Consider the following 26,733-nt stretch of genomic DNA (forward strand, 5'->3'; position numbering starts at 1 on the left):
GCCTCACGTTCATGAACGTACAATCAATTTTCTATTAACCGCACATATCCATACATAATATCTAGTTATTTTCTGTCGTCTAGATGTGAGTGTTCTTGAACCCAACTATAAATATGCAAACGTATATGACTTTGTATAGCATTAAATTTACATCAAGATCTACGTAAAAAGTTTAAAAAAATATGTTTTTATAATGGATGAATATTTATAAATATGTATAAATTATGCTACGTATTATAAGTTGTCATATTATTTCAAAATATTATGTAATTTACGTTATAATTAATAATTTACTTTTCAATGTAAGAAGGCTTCGTAACACTAAGTAGCTAGGCTATTTTATACTATAAAGAAACAACCCTTAAATCTAAAGTGAAGTAACCAAAACCAAAAGTTGAGTTATTATTATTATTATTATTTTTGAATAGACCGTCAACTAATTCTTATACATCTTAACATTAATTCTATTAATGATGTTAAATATAACCAATAAGCAATGCATTAATTTGAGCTGAGATGGCCCAGTGGTTAGAACGGGTGCATCTTAACTGATGATTACGGGTTCAAACCCAGGCAAGCACCACTATATATATGTGCTTAATTTGTGTTTATAATTCATCTGGTGCGAAACCTGCATGTGACTAATTTCATCGAAATTCTGCCATATGTGCGTTCCACCAACCCGCATTAGAACAGCGTGGTGGAATACGTTCCAAACCCTAACCTTAATGGAAAAAGAGACCTTATACGAGTAGTGGGAAATTTACAGGCTGTTACTTTACATTTACTTTACTTAATTTGCCAACGAATTATGTGTGGTAGGTATGTGTCAAAAACCAATTATACTTATGCCAATGTTTGATTTGATTAGATGAAAACATTTCATTATAACGGGGATATCAGCTCTGTTACTATTATATTGTCTTTTGATGATGATTGATGATGATTTTTATGAGATATTTATTTATAAATGTGTAGTCGAAAGCTATAAGCGACGCATGCGCATCAGTCACATTTCCTGCAGTAAAGAGTCATTATAGAGTACAGACTTACATAAGTCGTGACGGATCGGAAACAGCAGTGCGGTTCTAAAGAGTTCACTCCGTATCTCACTTGTGAAATGTTGACAACTGATTTATGATGATACGCCATTTTGATACGTCTCTCTAATTCAATGATTCCAGTTCAATACGAAATATTATATCAATAGGCAAAGTATATCGCTCCCTTTTTTAAAAAAATACTAGTTTGTACTGTTTCCCATCGTTTTACTCGGGCTTTGTTTACATTTTATTATATTAATTGAGAATATTCCTAACAGATACAAATCAGACAAAATATACGTATAAAGCGTGTTACGCACAGCTTGCCATAAAAGATGACATTTATGGTCATTATTCCGCTCCTTATGGTCATAGAGTTAAGTTATATAACCTAACCTTCGTTAATAGATAGACTATCAAACGCAAATAATGGTTGAAATCTATAAAGGCATTCTGTTAGAAGAAACTCGAAAGTCGACCTCAAGTTTAAATAACACCGCAGAATATTAGTGTCGAATGTTAAAATGTGTTATTAGATTCTGTCCATAATAGTTATAAAAATTGTAGTATATAAGTATCAAAATGGCGTAACACCTTAAGTCGCTTGTCAACATTTCAGAAAGGAATTCTTGCAGAATGCATATCGGTAGCTGAGATTATAGCGCTTAATAAAATCCGGGTGATTATAAGATGATTTGTTAACGTTTGTTATTCAAACAGTATTTTAATTTAACACCAATATTTGAAACCTTTTTTTTCTTTTTTTTATGTTATAGGTTGGCGGACGAGCATATGGACCACCTGATGGTAAGTGGTCACCATCACCCATAGACAATGACGCTGTAAGAAATATTAACTATTCCTTACATCGTCAATGTGCCACCAATCTTGGGAAATAAGATGTTATGTCCCTTGTGCCTGTAGTTACACTGGCTCACTCACCCTTCAAACAAGAACACAACAATACTGACTACTGCTATTTGGCGGTAGAATAACTGACGAGTGGGTGGTACCTACCCAGACGGGCTTGCACAAAGCCCTACCAGTTACCACCAAGTAAAGTTGTGTTTCGGTTTGAAGATTGAGAGACCCAATGAAGATAGTCATTGTGGTGCATTGGCGAACTAAGTCAGGCGGTAGTGACCACTTACAGACTGACCATTTGCCATAATACCTATCTTCGAAAAAGAAAAGAAACGTGGTGTCATTAATTTGTCAATAAATTCGATTTGTAATTCTCGCTGAACTTTATAATCAAACCAAATCGAAAGTAATAACAATATATTGTATTGTAAATATTATAAAATACAAATTACGCCGAACAGAAAATTATATAACTTTAAAAATTTAATTAGATAAAAGCATTATAATTAAAAGAATTTGTATATAATCGCATTTCATTAATTAGTTACTAATGTAAGATTTATTTTCGTGTACATTGCTTCCGCAAGTAATTAATTATGTAGGACACCAGACGAATAAAAATAAGCGGAAAGAAGTGAATAGTTCATCATTATATTATATATAGAATTATTGTTGGCTGACACAAATGTAAATTTTATTACGGCTTCATTTCTTAATAACTACATACTTTTAAATAAAGGCGCTTCCCGCTGTCTGTTGGTGCCTATATGCGGTACCTTATGGTGTCTTTAAAATTGCAACGGATTTTGATGCAGTTTTTTTTTATAGATAGAATGATTCAAAGTTTATATGTATAAAACGTGTAGTATTGAAACACTAATAATTTTGGAGACTTCTAAAGTGATTTCGTAAATAAAAACATCTTTTGCACTTACATTCCAAACACTGGCTTAATCCTACGGGTTAGACCAAAAAAATGTAGTAACATTAAAAGATCAACAAAACAGTCGGCAATGGTATACGTAAGGATTTTTATCCTTTACATTTACGAGAAGTAATGACTTTATTACTTGAGATATTTTCTCAAAAACGCTATTTTACTGATGCACGATAACAGTTCGGTAAATAAAGCAACCTTACATTCGTAAAGAAATTCCAATAAAGCTATATATATATATAAATGGAGTGAAAGTATATATAGGAATTAAAAAATGCATTCATAGTTATGAAGAAAATTCCGACTCTTAACTAAAGACAGACAATTATCAAGACTCGTGAATACTATTCTATTGTATTGTTTACCAAACTGAGTTCACATGTCTTTCAAGTGATCAGGTAATAGTGAAAATACTTTTAAAAGATCTGTCCTGATTAACTTTTATATGTAACTTTTAATAGTTCATAAAACATATAGCCTTATTCCAAATATTCCAAACTAGTAGGCGCCCTCGGCTTTGTTCGCGTTTTAGGGTATTGATCACGTTGGGTGTAGTAGCATCTTTTATCTTTTTTTTATTTTACCTGATGGTAAGTGGTCAGGCATAGACAATGAGGCTGTAAGAAATATTAACTATTGCTTACATCGTCAATGTGCCACCAACCTTGGGAACTGAGATATCATGTCCCTTGTGCCTGTAGTTATACTGGCTCACTTACCCTTAAAACCGGAACACAACAATACTGGATACTGTTATTTGGCGGTGGAACTGATAAGTGGGTGGTATCTACCCAGATGGGCTTCCACAAAGCCCTACCACCAAGTGAATGAACGTCCTTTCTTGAAGTGCAAATTTGCTTCAAAAAAATTTCATCAAAATCGGTTCAGCTGTTTGCTCGTGACAGCAAGACCGAGTTACTTTCACATTTATAATATTTATGTAGATTAATTATTTGTGACGTCACCATTAGACGTTGCAGTTTAAATATTGGAACAAAAATGCAAAATCTTTTCTTAATCATAGAATATAATTGCCCATAAATGCAAAGTCACAAATCACAACTGCATGGAATGGCGGGCAACAAGCATTTCCCTATTAAATCGTAATTCCAAGCCTAGTCGAAAAAATAACCAGTAGAGATTATAAAACAGGATGTTATATTTATAATAAATTATATATTCTTATAATAACATGTATTTATCTTATTATATAAAATGTATGAATATACGTGTAGAGTCTGTCACACCTCTCACTTATGTTATGAAGTTATTAACTTTATTTAAGTATAAAAATCTTTTTATTATTATGCATTTTAAGTGGAACTTAACTTATATATATGGAGTTCAATGATGTGTATTAAGAGATGTATATGTATATGTATATTAAGAGGAAATTAATTTCCAAATACAAATTATAAAAAAAATCGGTTTTCAATTTTTTTATTACTTAAATATTGTCTTGAAAGTTACTGATATAATTTACTCCTGTCAATTTAAACATTATATTTTACTCTTAATAAAGCATTATTTAAAAAATCGATTGAACTAAAGGTAACGTATTAATTAAATAGATGTTTTTATTTTTTTGTGATATTGCTTTCCGCAAAACTGTAAAACTTTAATCAAATAACTATTAAATTTATGTAATTATATACTTAAATTTGTATAAATTTATAGAAATTAGAAGATAAAAGTTAATTTTATATTAAATAAATATGTATGTTCTCTCAAATATTTCTTCAAGATTTTAACATCAATAAACATCTGTTGTAGTTTTGCTAGTATACGCATCGGAGGAATCCGGACGGACAATTTTCTATACGACGTACGTAGACATAATAAGCTATAATTATATCTCAAAAAAATTACACAACATACATGCTTGCTTTGTTTATTCTATGGCTGCCCCGAAAGTATAGCCCATCATTAAGTGAAAGTTTCATATTAATCGAATTAGTAGCTTGAATCCGGAAAATTGTTTTTTTCCGGATTTAAGCTAAAACTACTAGCTTACTTCCTAGGATAAAGACATACCTCCTTCTAATTTGATGTTTTTAATATTATTACAGCTTGAAATCATTTCTTCATTTATATAAAAATACCTATACGAATTAAAAGAGATACCTTTACCCTAGAAGAATTGATCTAGAAAGAAAGTTTTTTTTTTTTATAATAGTTTTGTTTTCTAGTTGCGCTTCATAACGATGTTGCCCGTTTTTAGACATTAGATTGTTTTAAAAAATCACATATAATTATTATATTAAAATAGTTATTATTATTTTTTTTTGGTAAAAAACCCATTTGTTTATTGATTTTGTGCATTATATCATCGAACGGAATGTTGTAAATTGTGTAAACTATCTGCTTGTTACCTAACTTTGATTAATTAAGGCTCAGAATTAATTATTTTAAATTAAAAGTAAAAGCTCTTGATGTAAATATATTTTCAAATTTTAAACCTATCATACGATTCCTACGATAAATATGATAAATTAAAAATGAAACATTAAAATATACTTTGAATTTTCCCTACGAAAATTATAAAAATTTTCAACGACCAGCGTTGTAATTTGAATATTTCTCTCAAGTAATATATACTTTATGTGTACTATGTAATGTACACCAAGTCGTTTTACATTTTCGTTATATTTTGCGTTCGAAGTAGGGGTGCACATTCACTGTCATATAAAAGGCTAGTGTCGTTGTTGGTGCTACAAAAGTTAAACCAGCGGTACAGTGGAAGGAGCTTCCATACATCATGGCTTACCGATTTGCCGTGAGTAATATTAACTTATCGACAACGCTTTTGTCATTCTGATTAATAATTATTTAATATACAGTTTTTTTTAGTATTAATAATAGTAAATTTAGTTATTAATTGTGTGTTTAAGTGACGTTTACGATTTATTAATGTTTTAATTTATGTAAAATAATTGGTTTTATTATATAATCACTAAGGATCTTCGTATGAATTTTAATTCAATTACAATTCTGGTCAATTAGTTTTTTTTTTAATATCGTTCTATTCTTTTTTCAAACTGTAGAACATTTTTGTTTAAAAAAAAAGATAGCTAGGGTTCAATGAACTTTTCGTATCCTTCAAAGTTATGAGTCAAATCGTGAGCGCATCCACATACATCCTCTGATTGCGTCACGCGGAACACGCATGAACTAGACATTCATCTAGCGCAAGTCGTATCGACCGCTTTCGATTTCATCTATCGAGCTTACAAGCTAAAGGATGTTAACTTGTTATGTAATGAATAACTTTAGTTTATATTGCATTTCAGCTGAGCTGTGTACTACTGGCTAGCGTTGGCATCTGCACTGCGACTTTTGGAGGACATGAACAGTTAGTATTTTCATGTTCCTATATCTTCCTAACATAATATATGTTATATTATATTCACAGTTGTATATTGTGTTTTCGTCTCATTGCGGTCTTTCAACCGTTTATTTATCAATTAGATACGCTAGTTGACGAGATGAAACCGCAAGTACACCTGTGGATGGAATAATTCGGTTGAGATTTCTATAAATCGTTTCTCACGAGTCACTTATTGTGGTTAATTGTGAAAAGCCATTGTATCTTCACCCTTACAGTTTCCACTGGCGTCTGACCTTGCTTTGCGACCTATTGTGATTGCGGTTTCTCATACTTTTATATAGATTTATTCGACTATTATAAGATTCTTACGATGACAATGAAGAAACGACGTGAGAATATTTCCGCGTTATTGAATTGATGTTTCTTTTTCAGTGTTCACATTCGAGTCCATATACCTGAGGAGCATCATTCCTCGAAGGAAGTGGTAGTTCACGAGCATCATGATGATCACGGGCACGGCGGCGGGGGTGGGGGAGGGGGAGGATATGGCGGCCACGGAGGAAGTTTTGCGGATCATCTACACGGAGGCTTCGTCGATCATCTAAAAGGTGGCCACGGAGGCGGCGGCGGCGGTGGCTATGGAGGTGGACATGGCGGAGGTTTCGGCGGTGGAGGCCACGATTTTGGAGGTGGCCATGACATAGGCGGTGGCCATGGAGGATACTCAGACGCTGGATTCGGCGGTGGCCACGACCTAGGCGGCGGTCATGGAGGAGGATTCGGAGGAGGCCATGATATAGGCGGCGGCCATTCTGGAGGCGGTGGTCATGGCATAGACATAGGAGGAGGTGGTCACGGAGGTCACGATCTAGACAGTGGTCATGGAGGTGATATCGGCGGAGGCTATGACTTAGGTGGCTCCCATGGTGGTGGTGGAGGTGGTTATGACCTGGGCGGTGGTGATGCTGGATTTGGAGATGGCGGTGGTTACGGAGGTGGATTTGGCGGCGGTCACGGAGGTGGATTTGGCGGAGGTCATGGGGGTGGATTTGGCGGCGGTCATGGGGGTGGATTTGGCGGCGGTCATGGAGGTGGATTTGGCGGCGGCCATGGCGGTGGCTTAGGAGGCGGTTTCGGAGGCGGCCATGGTGGTGGCTATGGAGGTGGCTTCGGAGGTGGTCATGAGGGTGGTCACGACGGTGGTCACGGAGGGGACCACGGCGGTAGCTTCGGAGGAGGCCATGGCTCAAGCGGTGGATTTGACATAGGTTTTGGTGGATACGGAGGTGGACATGACGATCACGGCAGCGGTGGATCTGGTGGACATGATAGCTATAGTTCGGGATTTACTGGTCTCCTTAGCCATGGAGGCGGAGGTGGATTTGGAGGTAGTGGAGGTCACGGTGGAGGCCATGGAGGAGGTCATGGAGGTGGACATGATAGCTATTCCGTCGTAAGCCTCGACTCCTATGGAAGCGGTGGACATGGCGGAGACAGTTACAGCGTCGGAGGCGGCCACGGTCACGGCTCTGGAGGCTTCGGTGGAGGACACGGAGACAGCTATAGCGGAGGGTTCGGAGGCTCCGGGGGCCATGGTGGTCATGGAGGCTTCAGTTTATCAGACTTAGGTGGTCATGGGGGCCACGGCAGCCATGGCGGCGGTCATGGTGGGTTTGGAGATAGTTACTCGAACGCGATAGGCGCAGGTCATGGAGGAGGTCCGTATCACAAAAGAAAGTAATATTTAAAAAAAGTAAATATTGTTAAAATGCCAACTAAGTCATAGTATTCGCTGGCGCGGTGAGACCCAGTATTAAAGTACAATTTTTGTAAATAAGTTTTCTAGTTCTAAGTTATTGTTATGAAGTTATGATTTATGAAATATAACGTATTTTTTTTTAAATTATATCATGTGTTTTAATCGCCTTCAACTTGTTATAGAAGTAAAAAGATTGGTTATTACTTTATCTTTGCAATAAATAACTTTATTTAATGAATCAGGGGAATATTCTGAAAACAGTAAAGTCATTGACATTCACTGTTTATCTTTTATAAATTAACATTTTACAGCAGTATAACTAATATAAATATTCGATTTTCTATATATTTGAGCGACTGTTACATTATTTTTTTAATTACTATTGTCGATTTTAATGTTTAAATATATGAAACATTACATAGCGACATAGTCGCTTTAGCGACTAAGCTCTTAAAATAAAGAAAAAAAAAATCATTGCATATTATTAAATTACTAGTTGTGTTGCGACTTCATGTGCATTTGAATTTCCAATAAATATTGTTGTTGCCTAAGTTACTCCTTATAACATCAGCTATTTCTACTGGTTGTATAAATCGGCAGTAATCGGTTTTATTGAATTTGCCAATACTACCTACATCTTAGTTGTGTCGTACTATATGCACACATAAGTGTATAAAGATAAATAAAGTAAATATTTTGTAAAACGCTTTTTGTTCATTATTTAATGAACAATTTCAGTCACCCATAACAAACATAACGAACCTACATAATTCATTTCAAGCTAACATATCACACATTACTTTCACCATCTCGATACTGAGATTTATAAAAAGAAAGTGTTTATGTTCAAACAACTGCTCGTTTAAAAGATAGGATTAACACATTTATATATGTATATCACACAGTTCATCATCGTGGTTTCGCTCACATTTTACGGATACGGATGAATCGTCAGGTATTAGTTAAAAAAATTAGCTCACTCCGTAGTCCCCTGGTCCAATATAGTTTCAATGGTTATGCCGGTAAAGAATGATAGACACACAGACAGTTACTTTCGCATATATATCTATGTATTACGGCATACACGGCTGTGGTCTTCTTAGCACTATAATACTAAGTTAATTTGCATTTCATGATGTACAATTTACACATTTATATTACTCGTAACCAGAAAGATATGGTTACGAATTTAAATGCAGCATGGTTGAAATAAGATCTTATATCAACCATGCTGCTAAGATACTTTTGTTTTGGGTTATGTGTTGTTATTTAACCAGAGGCATTAGGTATAGACCTCTTTAAGATTATAAGACTCAGAATACGAGTTTCACGCCCATTGTCAGTTGAGTACGCTAAAAATAATTAGACATCCTACGAAAAGTTGCACCAAGCTCGGTATATTGCTATAAAGTTTTAAGGTCTCTGCTAGCGCAAGTGTAAATATATTATTATTAATAATTGTTCTAGACTTTATAGGTATTCGTCTATCACTATTAGTATTTTCCTTCATTTGTTTTTCAACTAATGGTAATTTACAGGTTCTGATTATTTAAAAAAATCACAGACATTACTTATTACCTTTTTATTCCTATCAGCTGCATTGAATATTGTTTGGTATGTGACCTTGATATGAGAGAGTATTATACTACGATTATGGTCTAAAATTTATTAAGCAGAACATTAATTACGCCTTACTGAATAGTCGAATGCCCTTTTATAGGTACAAGAAGTTGAGAAAAATATAGAAACCATAATTTCATTGTTATTAAAAAATAAAGTGTAGTAAAATGACTAACTATCAATTACTTAAAGATTAAATTATGCACACGAATTAAAATGTCTTACATAAACTAACATTCTTAAACTTAGTTATAAGAACATACAGATTATGAATTCGCAGTGAAATGTATATAATGAGGCTTATGTAACAGTTACATCGTGGAGCTAATAACGGAAACGAAATACCTCGGTCATCATAATTCCGCTCGGAACAGCAATTAACATGTTTCTGTTACAGAGACAATTGTGTTCATGGAGTGAAAAATTACCGTACATTCTTGCAGATGTTATTAATTATTCAACGACTTTTTAAATTTTAATTTTTGTTTACTTTATCGAGATTGGTGGATTGAAATCGAAGATCGCAGGTTCTAATATGGTTAAGACGGTTTTAGTTTAAACACAGGATCGGTGGTCAAGAAAAAACAAAAACGGTAACTTGCATTTGTCAACTAAATGAATCAGAGCTACAGTGACGTGTTGAAAAAACGCCAAACATGTTTAAATAAATGGAAGGCGGCTTTTGCAGTAACAATTATATTATATTTTGTAATTTTTCTTTCTTTCAAATGGCAAATATCTTTGTCATATATTTTTTTGGAGTGATTCTAGTAAAATCAATTTTGGTTTTGTATTTAATGTAACGTAGATTATATTTTTACACTATTGACATATAAAAGGTATGTTGACAAAAAAATAAGAATGAAAATAAACAATTATTAATTGTTATTTATAAGTTAAACAGCAGAAGTTACTTTATTTATTGTTCGCAATTTTTATTTGAAAATTATTTTGTATATCACAATTATTGAAAAACATATACCTACTGCTAAAATTCATATCGAAAGCATTCCAATAGTGGATTCCTAAATTTAGTATTTCGAATAATTCTTTTACCATACTTATAATTTTGTTTAACGTGGAAGCATGAAAGTAAAAACGTAATATAGATCTTAACCTACGATGTAAAATGATTGACATATGACCTTTGCGAGCTGTGGGAGAGTTCGCTGATGCGGTATTTTCTAGTACTTGAGGATTTTATCATCAAAATGATAAAGCGTGTGAGAATTGCTTTATGACAATTGCGATGATTATGACTTTGTTCAAAGTACTAAGCGGATATCGTGAATTATATTTGTTTTCGTTACGTTAAAAGGACTTTTAATAAATATAAACTTAACGCATATTTTTCCAGTTGTTGTAGTTCAAATGGAAGCCTATTTAACATTGATATTGTTTAATTAATATATTTATTCATTTCCTTCAATTATGTTTTACTGCAGAATAGTTTGGTTGGTCTTTGGTCAGCACACCTGAAGTGAGATGTAAATATCCCAAGTAAGCCCAAATAAAATTATATTCAGTTCTTAATCTTAACATCCAATTTCCTTGTACAAAGTCAGGATTCACTTCTGTTTATCATAATCATAAATTGAAACAAGTACGAAAACAGTAAATCCATATACATATGTATAGGATTAGGTACTAATCCAATATTTGGAAGATCGTTATAAATATAAAAGATAGGTTTATTTGTTTGTTTGTTACATATCTTAACTATTACAGTTATTAGACAGATTAGTTTGAGCGACACTGAGATGAGATGAGTCTAGTGAACAAGACATTCATATATAATGTCGAAATATCAAGCTCCAACGGATAAAAATAAAAAACGTAAATATCCCGTAATTAATAACTGTAATAATAAAAATAACCATGCTAATTTAAAATCTTATATATCTTAACTACTCTATCCCCGGTGTTAGGGATACATATGAGGACAAAGGATACTTAATACCTGCCTCCCATCCACTCAGACGCGGGCGGCCACAGGCGGCGGTTTATAAATAGAAGTGTCAAACCAGATACATTACATAAGGAATTGAACTTACGCAGTCCGTGCTTAAGTTCGCCGGTTACGCAATCACCCTTCACTTCCGAACGTTCCGATTCCCATGAATCATGATAGAAAGCTCGTACAAGGAAGGTTTCCTTCCCGTCTAATTTCTTCGAAGCCATTTAAAAATACTTCATGGATACTAGGTATACTTGTGTCGGCATTGTACGTGTATCAGCGAAGAACGCGTTCATAGCTGTGAATTATAGCATATTATAATCGAACCTGGGGAATAGCTATTGCGTTATTTTTAATTATGAAGATTGACTGGGTTCTGCATTCTATACGGAATACAAATATTTTTATAAAAACATAATCCTTTCCTCTTTTATTTCACGGCTATTTTAGAGTTACATTACATATATAAATCAAATGTATTTATATAAACAAGTATTATTTTTTATTAAATTAATAAAATAATGTTTACAACATATTTCTTACATTTTGTCACAATATAGAGAAATTTATTGAACTTGGACAACAAAGAGACTATTTAACAATTTGTTTATGTTACAAATAAACTACACTTACTTAGTAATTAAAGAGTACTTATTGTTTTATTGCATAATAAACTCGTACCGAGCAATTTCTCTTAATATCTTAACGAGAAGGTCATTGCTCTATGTCTCTACCAATTATAGTATCTGAAAACAATGATAATCAATAATTCTAAATCATAAACTATATTGTTTATAATGTATTTCATAATATCTTGCGTAAGATATGTAAATCTTATTATATGAAGAATTCTAAATCAGTTCAATGAACTAAAACAATTAAAATTTGTAAATCGGAGTTGTAGACTATTGCATATTAATTTCTATTGAAATTCATTACAATTATATAAAAAAAAAAGTATTTAGCGAATAGCAATTCCTAAAGTGTTATATAGTGAAAAACCAAAATCGAAACAAAGAACAAATAATGTCTACAACAGTAGTCTAATTTATGGAAATGATGAAGCAAATACGTCAAAAATGTTTCTAATTTGTTTTTAGTCGTTATATAACAGAGTTGTATACCAGTGACAATCAGTGAACCACTGATTGTGCACGACACGAAAGAATAAGCTTATAACGTGTTTCCGACTCAGTAAAGTCAGTGAATCCTTCTTGTGACTGATATTTTTTAAGCTTTTCAGATTCATAATTTCAAATATGAATATATAAAAAATACATTAATAAAAAATAACATATTAATCAATAAAGGATTATATAGATGACAGTAAGGCGTGGGCTAAGTCTTGTTGTACGACTTTGTAATTTTAAATATTGAAATAGCGTAGGTAACTGTTAAGTTTCTTGCCGGTTCGTCTCGGTAGAATCTACATTCCGAACCGGTGGTAGCTTCACCAAATATACTTTTTAAATTGACGATTTATAAGTGCTTGTAATCCTACCTACTTGTATAAAGTAAGTTTTTACTCAACGCCTAACAAAATTATGAAGCAATAACATTTATTCCAAACATAGAATAAAAATAGAAAAGGGGTAATTTTGTGCAATAAAACCTACAAAATTTGCAAGGCTTAATAACATGTAATGAAACAAGAATTTAATTATGCCTGATTCCCTTTTAAATATAAAAGCAATATCTTATATATTCATTGAATTTGTTACATGGTCTCATGTGGGAGGCCTCGTTGTCTTCGTGTTTGTAATCCTACCTACTTGAATAAAATACATTTTGATTTCGATTTTGAGTAAATCATTTAGCATTATTTTAGACAATGTAAATACTCAGCGCCTAACAAAATTAGAATGCAATAACGTTAAATGCAAGCATAGAATAAAAATACAAAAGGCGTTATTTTTGTTAAATTAAACCTATAAAATTTAATAAAGTAATGAACCAAGAATTAAATGATGTATGATTCCCTTTTAAATATAGTAGCAATATCTATTATATTGATTGAATTTGTTTCATGGTCTAGATATTAGAGGTCGCGTTGTGCATGTGTGTCTGATAACTTGCTTCAAAAATTAACTTTGCTAGTAAGGGCCTGAGAGAGTAGAAACACTTAAGAAATCGTATAGAAAAATACTTGCACACCACTAATATGTTATTATTAAAATATCAGTAAGAGAAGTTTGGAATGAATTAAGAAATATAACAGAACAATTTTCCCTCTTATCTCTGAAGTTGTAGGATGAAATACCTGAAATAATTACACTTAATAGTAATAATCAAATATATTACATAAATTTAAAAAAAAACTAACGCATAAAGCCTTAATATAAATAATTTAAAACATACATATACCTTTTTTTTTAACAATATTTGCACAAATACTGTCATTATAAATTTAAAAAAAGATTCAAACACTATTTTGATAAGATCATTTACCAACATGGTTTTGTAATAAATAATTAATTTTATTCTTTAGTTAATAGTTACTTTAAAAACATTTGAGTATTACAGCATTCAAATAAAATATCTTTCTGCTAGAATAATGGAGACTTCTACATTCGAGTGACATGAAAAAAAAAATTATTTACTTTTCTTTATTTAATTCTTATAAATATCTAAGAATTTAAATAAAATGCATTAATTTTATTTACTCAATCTATTTACATATTTTATTATTAAAATAAATTAAGATACCACAGTGGTTATTCTGTTATATCACGCAGCGTCCACTCTTGATGAACACAGTCTGACATCACTGCCAAAAACCAAATTTATACCACTAAAAGTTTCAAGATAATTTAAATTTTGTCACCATACTTAAGTTTTCCTCTAACAATTGAAGTACCTTGATCCTGTGATCTAGCCGACTCCTGACTTTGTATCACCCTTGTTCTGAAATCTCTTCCTGACGTGTGGATATCTTTTACCATATAACGATCCCTGGGTTCCGTGAGTACGTTGCTGTAATTCGGTTGATGAGATGCGTCTTTATTTTTATTACCTGATTTTAAATCAGGTATATATTTTGGAGATTCGGTGTGAGGATTTTCTGTACTTTGAAAATTATAAACATTTGAACTAGGCATGGGAGAGGTCGCTGAAGATGCAAACTCTGTCGTTGAAGGAGTCGGCGCTGCAGCGTAATGAAAATTGTCGTTGGAAGCTTGAGGCACTGATATTTGTTCACCTTGAAGTGCCTTCGCAGCCATCATAGTATAATATTGATGTGCTTGAGAGGATTCTTTAATCGTATATGGTCCCGTTGTTACTGATTCACTATTTTGTGATTGATCAAATTGATCGTCATTTTCTAACGCCGTTGGGCCATCGTCCAAGTCATCTACAAAACTTTGATCTTCTAAATGATCACCGTATGTTATGTGATCTTGGTTGCCGAATCTAATATTTTGTGTCGATATTGACTTTTTATTTCCCTTTTTACTTTGATTTGAAAATGCAACGTCATTTTTATCCTCGGAAGCATAAACGTTTGACGAGGAGGCAAACGTGTCGTATTCATAGTTATTTCCATACGAGTCTTTAAAATTAGCGAATGGATCTCTTACTTTTGTTAAACTTGACGGCGCAGAAGCTGATCCTGGAAATCTTTTAGGTTTATATTCGTGTACTACAGTCGATGACACAGAAAAAGGAGCTGGGGCACTAGCCTGCTGCAGTCGATAATCATTTGATGATTTGCCATAATATGTAGCTACAGAATTACGAGGCTTTTTATTTTCTTTGTACCCAAAATCAGGAATAGGCCTATAATCTTCAAAGTTTGCTTCACCAGAAACTTCGAACGAAGGTACGGTTAATGAGGGCCTCTGTACTTTACTTGGTCTACTGTTAGGAGAGTAAATGCTCTCATAGTAAGAGAAGTCATTCGATGTGGGCTTAGAGAACTTTTTACCTTTTTGAGATTGCTTTATTTTATGCCTTTTTTGCGAACCACTGATTCTCAAACCATTGCTATTATAAGAAACTTTTGGAGGCAAACCAAATGAATCCTTATTTAAATCTATATCCGAAGAAATTTCTCCGTGATCGTGAAATATATGATCATGTGTAACTTCGCGAGGATTATATGCAGCATATTCAAAGTGTCCCGTATTTCCTAAGGACTGAAAATTACCAAAAGAGTGAGACGGTATGGCAATCAGTGTTTGAGAATTCTTGAATGGTATTATTCCTTGTCCAGTAGAAATACCAGGTACTCCATTAAAGTGATCAACACCAACTACGCCACCGATCTTTGGACCATCATCCAATATAACTTTATGTATATGTTCCTCGCTGTAGGTATGAATATGTTCTGTGTCACCGTCCACAATCTTCTCTACTCGCGGTGGCTTTCTTATTTTCCTTATTGTTCCAGAGCCATCAATGTCCGAATAAAATTGTTCATGGAAAGTCGATACTGGATGTTCACCATCTGATGGGGGTGGGGGTTGAGGTTTGTTTCGTATAACTACTCGTTTTGGCTTAACCTTTCGTATTACTTTCTTACGAGGTTGCTCGTTAATTTTGATAATCTTTACTCGCTTTGGAGGATGACCAGAAGGATGCCCCACGCTCGGAGATGAATAGGACGAGGGAACATATTCAGCTGGCTCGGGAGCCGTATCGTAATCTGATTCATCTATATCCGAGGGCGTTGGACCGTAGTATCCACGAGCATGGTATAAAGGCAGGAGTTGCGACGCCGCAGGGGAGATACTGGGTAGCCGTGGCTGGGATTCGTCGTAAAGATCCACGGAGTTTATTGGTACAATATTTGCCATAGCAGGCAAAACGTTCGTAGATACCGCCACTGTGCCCTCGGCACTCGGCATATAAGCCGGTGCATATTGTGAGGATGCAGGGTGGTTCGTTATGTATATTTTCTTATGATGGTGGATATGCTTCACTTTCTGTGGTAGATGTATGCGGATCTTTTTCCTGTAACAAGAGAAAATTAGTGGTGGTATACTATTGGCTATTTATACAGTTTTTTTATTGTAACGAAAATTATAATTGTATGAGGAAAGTACATTGAAGGCACGTCATTCGCATGCAAGCTAGTTAGTTTTTGTAGCGGTTCCGCCTAGAGTCAACGCACGCGTGACTCGACAGGCTTTCCCTCTCGACGTCGCGACATCGCTACCCTGTTTGCACACCACACATGATATACAGCCAGTAAACAAATTCCGTCTTGTAATTACGTTAATCTATATCATACGAGGATGGTTAACTTAGACTTTCTAAAGCTATTTATTATAACGCCCCATTTATTAACTGCGGTTGACAATTTTTATCGCCTTGCTAGATTAGGATACTAATTAATTAATTTTAGTCGCTGATGCATTTTTACTTAGAATATAATTGCAATCGCGCAGCGTAAAATATACGACAAATTATTACAAAAGATTGTCTTTGTATAGTAATAGAAAATACAATGTTTATAATATATGTATATTGTTTAGAAATACGTGTATAAAATATATGTATATTTATTACAAACTTACTTAGGTCCATCTGCCTTTACAGAGATGGAAGCAACAGCTACAAGAAGAGTGAACTGTAAAAATAGAAAAAATAGGTTATTATACTAATTTTTTCCTTATTATTTACAATAATTTCCAATTCATTTAGATTTTCAAAAATATATTTCCTATTGTCTAATATATATCATTTAATAATTATGCCATACAGATTAAAACTCAACTTAGGTATGTATCTACATATATTTTAAAATATTTTTATTCTATCTGTGACATAAACTTAAATGTAATAAAATTAAAAATAAAGTCAGTGTTATTATTTTTTGAGCACTTTTCAAAGTGTACTTTTTTCCCTCGAATTAATTTTATATTTTTATTTTTGTTAAATGTAAATAATCAAGGCTTGAGATTGAGAGGGCTTAGAGGAGAGATTAATTATTTCAATTGATTTAAATTCAAGATCAATGTAAAAAAATCATATCACGAATACGATTGTCACAATGATCTCGATCTTCACCGAATATTATGCAATGTGATAAATAAATTCTTCACAATCACAAATAACACAAAAATAGCAACAGTCCTTTGCACTGATCACAATCACGATAGCATCACGATATCTTGATACCGACCAATTTCAACCAATCCATCGCCGGGTGTTGCTTATCGGCGAGAGCCGAATTTCGTATTCACTTATGTTTATTAAATTTTTTGTTAATTTTAACGATGGACAAAACGGCACAGGACTTGAGGCTAGTATGATAATTGGCCGCGATGCGCGTGTTCATTTATAACATTCATTTTCACGCCTGAAAGATTATAACGTAGCTCATGTGTGCGTAAACCAATTGCGGGGTAAGTAAGACTTTAGTGAGTAAAGAGGGATTTAAATTGTATGAATTTTGAGGAACATCCTTGCTTTTCTTTCTTGCTGGAAAAACGTGTTAAGCGCTTCCCCTACGTAATGGAAGTTTATGTGGAACTCCTAGACGCCGAGTGTGCCCAGGTACACCGGAATACCTATTAAAAAACCAGCGAAAAAGAAAAAGAAAAGACAAAGAGGGTACCTCTTTGTCTTTTCGGTGGGCGCAACGGGATCGATATGAGGAAAATCCTGAAAAACACGGAGAGTTAGATCGGTTACAGTAAATCATCCTTGCTTATACTTGATCACCCAGTGGAGGGTGGTAGATAAATGCAGTCTTTTAGTTTATTTGTGCTTGCGTCGTTGGTTTCGAAAACGCTTATATTATGTACACTAAAAAGAGGGTTATGTTCATAGCTAAGTTAATAAGAGTAAAATTAATATTAGATTTCGTTTTTGAAATATACTATATTGGTCTAACGATTTTGAATTTATTAAAATTATCCTTCCATGCTTAAACATCTGAACTAATTTAGATGAAGATGGGTAAAGTATCTCTTTACCAAACTTTAAGTCAGAAATAATTTCCTAAGTACGGCAAAATGGGAGGTAGCGAAGTCTAATATAGAAGAGTTATTGATGGACAAGTGTAACTTACGATACTTAATTATATCCAAGCCGACGAAAGTGCGGGAAATTTTATTTAAAATTCTGCCAAATTGACTATTATACGGTTTTTACTAATGACGGAATGACTCTCGAGGAACATTTAGACATACTGGCAATTCATTGAACTATTAAGTGAAATATGATAGCATTAAGATGTACATACATTATGACATTTTTTTTTTTCTGTAGACCCTCATTCTACACGCGCAAATTCGATAAATTAAATTTGGAATTGATTTACAATATGTTTAATGACCGTAAGCATCAACAAAAAAGTTTATTGTTATTCATGGCAGATTTTCTGTAAGGCTTTATCAAATGAAATATGTACCTACCTAATATGTACCTACATATTTGAAATAATTTACGATATAATTATAGCTCATCAACTATTTACACTGGTTAGCAAATACATTGACAAAAATTACATTAATTTAGAGCTGAGATGGCCCAGTGGTTAGAACGCGTGCATCTTAACCGATGATTTCGGGTTCAAACCCAGGCAAGCACCGCTATATATATGTATGTGCTTAATTTGTGTTTATAATTCATCTCGTGCTCGGCGGTGAAGGAAAACATCGTGAGTAAACCTGCATGTGTCTAATTTCACCGAAATTCAGCCACATGTGCAGTCCACCAACCCGCATTGGAACAGCGTGGTGGAATATGTTCCAAACCCTCTCCTTAATGGGAGAGGAGCACTTAGTCCAGCAGTGGAAAATTTACCAGGCTGTTACTTTACATTTTTTATATTCATTTAAAGAAAGCAGAAGTAAGTGGAGTGAACAATATATAGTGACGTTGTTCCTTATACATTTATAAATTGCATTTGTGAAATCAATGAACAGACACACGCTTTACATTTCATTTTTATGAACGAACAATATTAACATACGTTTTTAATATGCGGCAAATTGTAATAGTCTCGTATACAAGTGTAATACATGTAGATACTTGTACTTTTATAGTCGTAGGATAATAAATTTATGGCTGAGGATGCGTCGAATAGAACGCCAATCAGAATCAGCTGGACTCGGTAAGTAATCTTAAATTAATCGAGTTATATAACGCACAAATGACACGTTAATTTTATTAATTCTGTTAAGAGATGACAGTGCATACTGATAGATGTCCAATACGCATGCGCGGTGGAAGTCTGGTATACAAGGATTGTCTACCAGGTTGATTATTCTTTTCTCCATGAAACAAGTTATATTTAAATTACGTTAAGCCTTACTTATACTTCAAGCGCTTCTCTATAGAAACTATTTTGCTATACATAAAGATTTGTTCAATGATTTCAAAGTGTCATAATTTTCATGCTATTTTCCGTTCAATCCACATTTCTATGTCATATAAATATAAGGATAGTATTCATGTAGATTTGTAGTAAATATATTTTATTTATATATTTATTTAAATACTTTATTGTATTACTTTATTGTATTTAGTTTATTGTGAGTCGTAGCCAACAGAGAGATAGAAGGTGGTGTAAAATAGACTACATACATAGATACAAATAATATAATACATACATAAACTACTACATAGATATAGCTAGATACATAAATACATACAAATATACAGATATATAGAAATAACAACTGGTATCTAGTCGCCATTCAGTGTGAGATATATTGATTTGTAAACTATAAAATAATGTATATTTCAATTATATATTGAATTAAAAAGTTAATATGTACATATAGTTATAGATACGCTATATGAACTACTAAAGCGCATTTCAACAGCCAATTTGTATCTTGGAAAGATAGATTAATACGATAGTGCCGATAAAGTACTCCTGAGCGTCGCGTGCGCACCCGATCGCATACGTCCGCATTAACGCATTACATACTTGGCTAGGGTTGCCAGTTGCCGCAAATAACATAGCCAGTCATTAAATTTTCTTTTTTCCCTAAAGTATATTTCCAAAATAATTATGTCTTTGAGATATAAAAAATATAATATATATTTCCAGAGTAATATGAATAAAAAAAAATCAAAATAAACATTATTCAAGTAGGCTTTTACAAGCACTTTTGATACGTCATTTTACAATTAATTGAAGCTACCACCAGTTCGGAAAGCAGATTCTACCGAGAAGAACCGGCAAGAAACTCAGTAGTTACTCTTTTTTAACATTTAAAAAAATACAAAGTCTAGTTAATTAAATACAATTATATAAATTATTATATCCTGCTTGGAAGTTAACAGGTATCAACTCTACGCTTTTTTATCTATAAAATTTTGTATCGAATAATATGCCTTTCTTACCAATGTATTTTTTATAAACGATTTGAATTTACGATACGGCAAAGTTAAAAATGTCTGCGGAATTTTATCATAGAAACGGATATTGTAGTTGGAATAGTTTATCCATTCAATAATAATAGTTGTACATAGTTTAAAGTATTTACAATAAACCGTATTCGTAAGTAGTAGTTTTATAATTTATTTTTTAAAACTGTTGTCCTAAATGACGATTGAGTTAATTTTAGGCACAACAGACCAAACATTTTAGTATTTAAAACAGCTCAATAAAACATGGAATATTATTGTAATGATATACAACATATTTTAGTGAATATTTATTGGGCTAATTGATTATGGACGATGATGATAGTGACAAAAGAATAAATTGGAAACGAAGCATTTTGATATTCATGATGGTTTGCGTATGGTTTGTATTAAAAAAAGTAAAATGAGATTATTTATTTTTCTACAACAAAGAGGTTTTAATTAAAAATATTTATATAATATTTGCAACCCTGATCGTGTCTCGATCACATAATCGTAGCAATAAACTGTTTGTTATAGAGGAAACCGACACGCATAGCCCAATAGCTCACGTTAATGCTCCATTTAATCATTATTTATGAAAATCCTAAACCGAATAACAGGTTAAATAATTATGATTCTAACGTAATACAAAAAATATATATATATTTACCGTCTAAAGGTTTATTAACAAATGATTCATACACGATCAAGCTGTCAGATAACCCTTTAGAGATATTCCGCTGGAAGAAACTCGAAACTCATCACAGAAACCAAAAACCAAATACCAAAAAGACATATCACCGTAAGTCGGTTGTCAATTTTAAAGGTGAGAAACGAAGTGAAATCTTATGTAATCGCGCAGTTCAGAATATACCTGTTAGCGACCCTTCAATCCGTGTCTAAGCTCGTAGAGTACGACACAACTCAGATGTAGCATCGGCAAAATTCGTAAAACCGATCACATCCGAATTAAGTAGGCTCTCCCAAATTATCAATATTTATCTCTTATGTGAATATGATCATTACGCAAAACCTAATATCATATGACCTAATATATTCGTCAATTTGACACGTCGATTTACATGCACTCGCTTTCTCGGGTTGAACTGACGCGAGAATCTATAGCGTCAAATGGCGCGATAGGTAGCTATTTCTATTGGTTGTATAAAACGGCAGTAATCAGTTTTATAGAATTTGCCGATGCTACATCTAAGTTGTGTCGTAGTATACTTTTTATTTATTTTAGTACTATTTTTACATTAAAAAGACAATTTTATATTCATTCAATATCAATCCTGCCGTGATAATTATCTTAGTGCAAGCCTAGCTCATAACAATAAAAAAATACATGCTATAACATTATTCATCTAATTATTAACACAGATAAGTCTTAAGTTGTAGTCAAACGTCACATGTATGTCGTTATGTTTATTCATATTATATTTTATTATTCAATATTTATATTAAATAACTTTCCCTATATATGAAAGTATACTCGATTTAAACAATTACACGGCACTTGTGTTGTTATACAATGTTGAACATTTCCTATTAATATTACGTTACGATAGATCCGGTGGAAGTCTTTAATGCAAAATTAAAAAAAAAAACAACTATTTGGAGTCTATCATGCGAAAAATAACAATCATAGTTATACAAGATCTGTGGAGCTATTCGATCAGAATAACGCAGACTCGTTGTAGTACTCGATCGTGTTACAGCCGAAAGTGATTGCGAGAACGAATACAATAATTATCCGTCTGTCCGTTCAAAATCAACAACAACAGCAGCTCGACTCTTCTTCTTTAAAATCAAAATATGTTTTTTTTAGTTGTCTCAAAAAAATATATATGAGTATACGGATATTCGCTATTGCACCGAGTTTGTACATCCGAATCTCAAGTCCATTGATGTTACTGCAATCCTGTTGTTACATTATACAAGAATATTATTATATTAATCCAGTGGTAGAACGTGTGCATCATAACCGATGATTGTGGGTTCAACCCAGGCAAGCACCGCTGATTCATGTGCCTAATTTGTCTTTATAATTCATCTCGTGCTCAGCGGTGATGGAAAACATCGTGAGGAAACCTGCATGATTAACTTCATGTAAATTCTGCCACATGTGTATTCCACCAACCCGCATTGGAACAGCGTGGTGGAATATGTTCCAAACCCTCTCCTCAAAAGAAGAGGAGGCCTTTAGCCCAAGAGTAATAGTAGTAAGAATTTACAAGCTGATGTTGGTGTTGTTTATTGTTGTATTATTACATACATATAATGTTATTATTCTTATGTTATATTGGCTTATCTACATAAACCTCTGAGTAGGCTCATAAACGACCTCTGTGGTCGAGTGTTCTGTGCACCGGTTTTCATGGGTATGCCAGGTCCCGCCTTCGATTCCCAGCCGAGTCGATGTAGATTATGTTTGAGGTACCGTCGTTACTTCTGACTTTCCGTAAAACAAGTACATTAGCTACTTACATTGGGAAAAAAGTAAAATATGTGATGTTGTCTCTTATAAAAAAGGATTTATCAGTTGTCATGTGTCATATGTGTTGAAATAAAGGTAAAGTATCGGTTCAAAAGTAGATTCTGCCGAGAAGAACTAACAATAACAACAACGGTAAAGTCTCACCTGATTCATTGTTTTTTTTCTTACGTAATACCTGGCCAAATGGCCAGGACTAATGATCCTATTATATTTCGACACTAGAAACATTAATAATTAATAAATTGAACTAAGAATATACCTATATAAATGTTTGATAGACTTTACAAGAGCCAAGTGTATTTGTTGGGCGGTAGTTTATTGTGTATTCAGGTCTCCCGAAGCATCTATGCATACATATTAATAAACCAATCATATGGCTATATTATATTCTATTCGATAATAATACCTTATTAATTCAGCATATACAACTTGCAGGCTAACAGTTATCTTGTTGTGTGACCCATGTATGTGGATAAGATTTTGTCTTTTACCAAAACTGTGTAACTTTATATAACTGCGTATATTTTCTGGTCTGTCTTAGAAGATTTGATTCGTGTGTAAATGTGGTATACATTTTTTATAGTTCCTGCATTTAGGGGTAACGGTTAATGAAAAGGCGTATTCGATATTCAAATAGAAAAGTATTTAATTAATATACAAGGAAACGTGCAACAATTACTGTTGTTTATAAATAGTATTTTCTCCTGGAGTAAAAATTATCAAACGTGTTAATCATTATACATAACAATTTGTGATATCTCAACAGGTAGCGGGAAAAATAACGATGTATGTTATATTAGTTTATGTGTGTAATGTAAACATTTTCCGGCTTTCTAATAAGATTTTCCATTCATAGTAAAACTGTTATTCGAATCAACACGTGTATACATTTTATCCGATGGGGACCAATTCTTCTCTCTTCTTCTGCTTTTTCAAATAAAGCAAGTCGTTTGACTTGTTTAGTTTGCTGTACATCGAAATCAAATTAAATCAAAATATCGACATTTGCCATTATTGAAGTTTTTTAAAAACTACGTCTACTGTCAGAAATCGAGCAGAATAAAATCCTATATTATGAGTTTAATTTATATATTACGTGAATCGGATGAAAGTCTGTTACATATTTATAGTTTGTTATATATCTAAAATCGAAGATTAAGATAATCAAACCTCACATTTACATATGCCATAGAATAATAACATAGATAGAACTTGCATACAATTTATATGTAAGTCAAAATTGGGGTAGTTCTATTAAATATCAATATTGTTTTAATGTTATAAATCCGAAACATTTCTTTCCATATATTTCCTAAATATACAAAAATATGAATACAGAGTATCGGTCAGAATATAATATAAACCTATGTATTTAAAACGCCAAGGAGATGAATCGAATAAAAAATTGATAGTACAAATTGTATTGTATTTGTAATTCTCAATGATGAATTTGCTTGCGGGTTAGAATCAATGCTGCATCTCCTTCCTTCGAATGTTAAATCAATGATGAGATAAATACATCAGTGTTACTTAAAGCGGTTAACCAAAAAGGTTAAGGTCGGTCGTTAAAGTATGTCATCAAGTTAGTATTCATAATTTACTATACAATGTCATTTCTCCTAGTACAAGTGTTATACATTTTTTTAATGTTATTTGCTTTGGCCTTGGCGTTGACATGAATATTATAAACGCGTGGGTGACGTTATCTGTCGGTGTATCACGCTTTCACGGCCCAAACCACTGAACCGATTTCGATGAAATGTTTCATGCAAGCTTGAAATAAGGGGTAGGCTTGTTCTGACACCTGACAGCTAACACCTAAAAGAGAAGCTCCGGGCGACCACTTTCTTTGATAAAATTTAATCCATATGCTATACATGTACACATGGGAACTTACATTATCCAATTAGATATGGTACCGCTTATCTGTGCCAGAGGTACACTTGACAAAATGATATTCATTCTGATTTTGGCCACATGCTAAACTATTTGCTGTTTTACCAATTCTCATATTTACATTGAATCTCATAATGTTTCTTTTTGCTTTGTACTACATATAGGCAGAATTTTTCACATGATTATTTGTCAGGAATCTAACCCACTTATGACTTTTTAACACTTGTTTGTAAACTTTTTGAAGTTGTATCTTAGAATCGATGTATATTTTTTTTTGCTATAGGTATACGGACGAGCACATGGGCCACCTGACGGTAAGTGGTCACCAATTATAGACACTTTCACTGTTAGAAATATTAACCATTTCTTACATCTTTCAACCTTGGAAACTAAGATTATATGTCCCTGGTGCCTGTAATTACACTGGATCACTCTTCAAACCGGAACACAAAAAAACCAAGTGCTGTTGTTTGGCGCTAGAATATCAGTCGGTGGTACATACCCAGGCTTGCATAAAGACCTACATTTGCCTGAAACAGGGCGTTTAAAAAATGTAATTGTATAGAAAGATTTCGATAAAAAAAAACTGATATCCTAATGTAAATCTCATCGTTCGTTCCCACAGAAAATTGATCTCGACTATTAAAATGTTACGAGGCAGTAACCAGGGTAATTGTGCCCAATTTCTGAACCGTTTTATTACCCATGCAACTATTAAATTGTTATCTCGGTCCGTCAGTCTTTCTACGCTTCAGTAAAGTTTCTCGGACGTTAAAAGTATTCTGTGACCCTTGCTTGTTTCGTTGAAAACGTATGAATTGAATAAAAATACACTTCAGTTAATAATAAATAATACTGCCCAGAGGATCGGAATTGCGATTCAACAGGGAAATGCTGCTAGCATTCTTGCCACCATTCCACGCGGTCAAGATTTATACAGTAACTAGTTTTAGTTCATATTTGTATATATATATTTAAGCATTTAATGTTGTTAATTCATAAATAAATTAATACATGACAGTTAAACTTCAGTTAATATTAAATAGTAACATTTGCCATAAATATTTTATCTTTATTCACAGGTTCACAGGATAATTTTAACGTCCAAAAAGCTAATATTAGCTATTTAATAAAAATCGGTACAGTCTATATTTTTCGAACGTGAAATAATTCCGACTTTTATGAGATTTACGTCCGGGATCTGGATGGCAATCATTCTTTGTCACTTGAAATGTCATATCATGCCCGTTGCGTCGTTTTCCTATCGATATATGAACCAGTTGCGATTCGATCGAAATTGGGTCGGATCATACCCAATACAAATAATTGCGCCTCAGTAACAATTAAGCTGCTGTATTTATTTTTTGGAAAAATCGAGGTTAGATCTGTAGAAAATTAGGAACGTAATATAATCGTTAAATATACTAAAAGTACTTAGTAGAATTGCCCTCCTGGTACTCTTTTCTGGTGGAAGAATCGTTCAACTACAAACATTATCTACATGTTTAAGCAACGCG

General features: G+C 33.2%; 2 protein-coding genes across 2 annotated transcripts; one reads left to right on the forward strand and one right to left on the reverse strand.

Annotated features, from left to right (window-relative positions):
• Positions 1-5,523: 5,523 nt before the first annotated feature.
• Positions 5,524-8,078, forward strand: LOC124542855 (glycine-rich cell wall structural protein-like). Its single transcript, XM_047120741.1, has 3 exons — positions 5,524-5,620; positions 6,135-6,196; positions 6,605-8,078. Exons 1-3 carry the CDS (start codon positions 5,603-5,605, stop codon positions 7,911-7,913), a joined length of 1,389 nt encoding a protein of 462 aa, XP_046976697.1. The 5' UTR covers positions 5,524-5,602; the 3' UTR covers positions 7,914-8,078.
• Positions 8,079-14,180: 6,102 nt separating this feature from the next.
• LOC124543348 lies at positions 14,181-17,789 on the reverse strand. The gene is made up of 3 exons (XM_047121549.1): positions 17,636-17,789; positions 17,028-17,080; positions 14,181-16,461 (listed from the first exon to the last, which is right to left on the reverse strand). The coding sequence occupies exons 1-3, from the start codon at positions 17,651-17,653 to the stop codon at positions 14,319-14,321; spliced, it is 2,214 nt and encodes a 737-aa protein (XP_046977505.1). The 5' UTR covers positions 17,654-17,789; the 3' UTR covers positions 14,181-14,318.
• Between the last annotated feature and the right edge of the window lie 8,944 nt (positions 17,790-26,733).

Source organism: Vanessa cardui, chromosome Z (assembly GCF_905220365.1).
Source record: "Vanessa cardui chromosome Z, ilVanCard2.1, whole genome shotgun sequence".
Taxonomy (NCBI): domain Eukaryota; kingdom Metazoa; phylum Arthropoda; class Insecta; order Lepidoptera; family Nymphalidae; genus Vanessa; species Vanessa cardui.

Bases quoted from the DNA above. Each gene is read 5' to 3' on its own strand.
- LOC124542855 (XM_047120741.1), top strand. The intron at 6,197-6,604 runs GTTAGTATTTTC...TTTCTTTTTCAG, and splicing joins ACTTTTGGAGGACATGAACA to TGTTCACATTCGAGTCCATA.
- LOC124543348 (XM_047121549.1), bottom strand. The intron at 16,462-17,027 runs GTAAGTTTGTAA...CTCTTGTTACAG, and splicing joins GTAAAGGCAGATGGACCTAA to GAAAAAGATCCGCATACATC.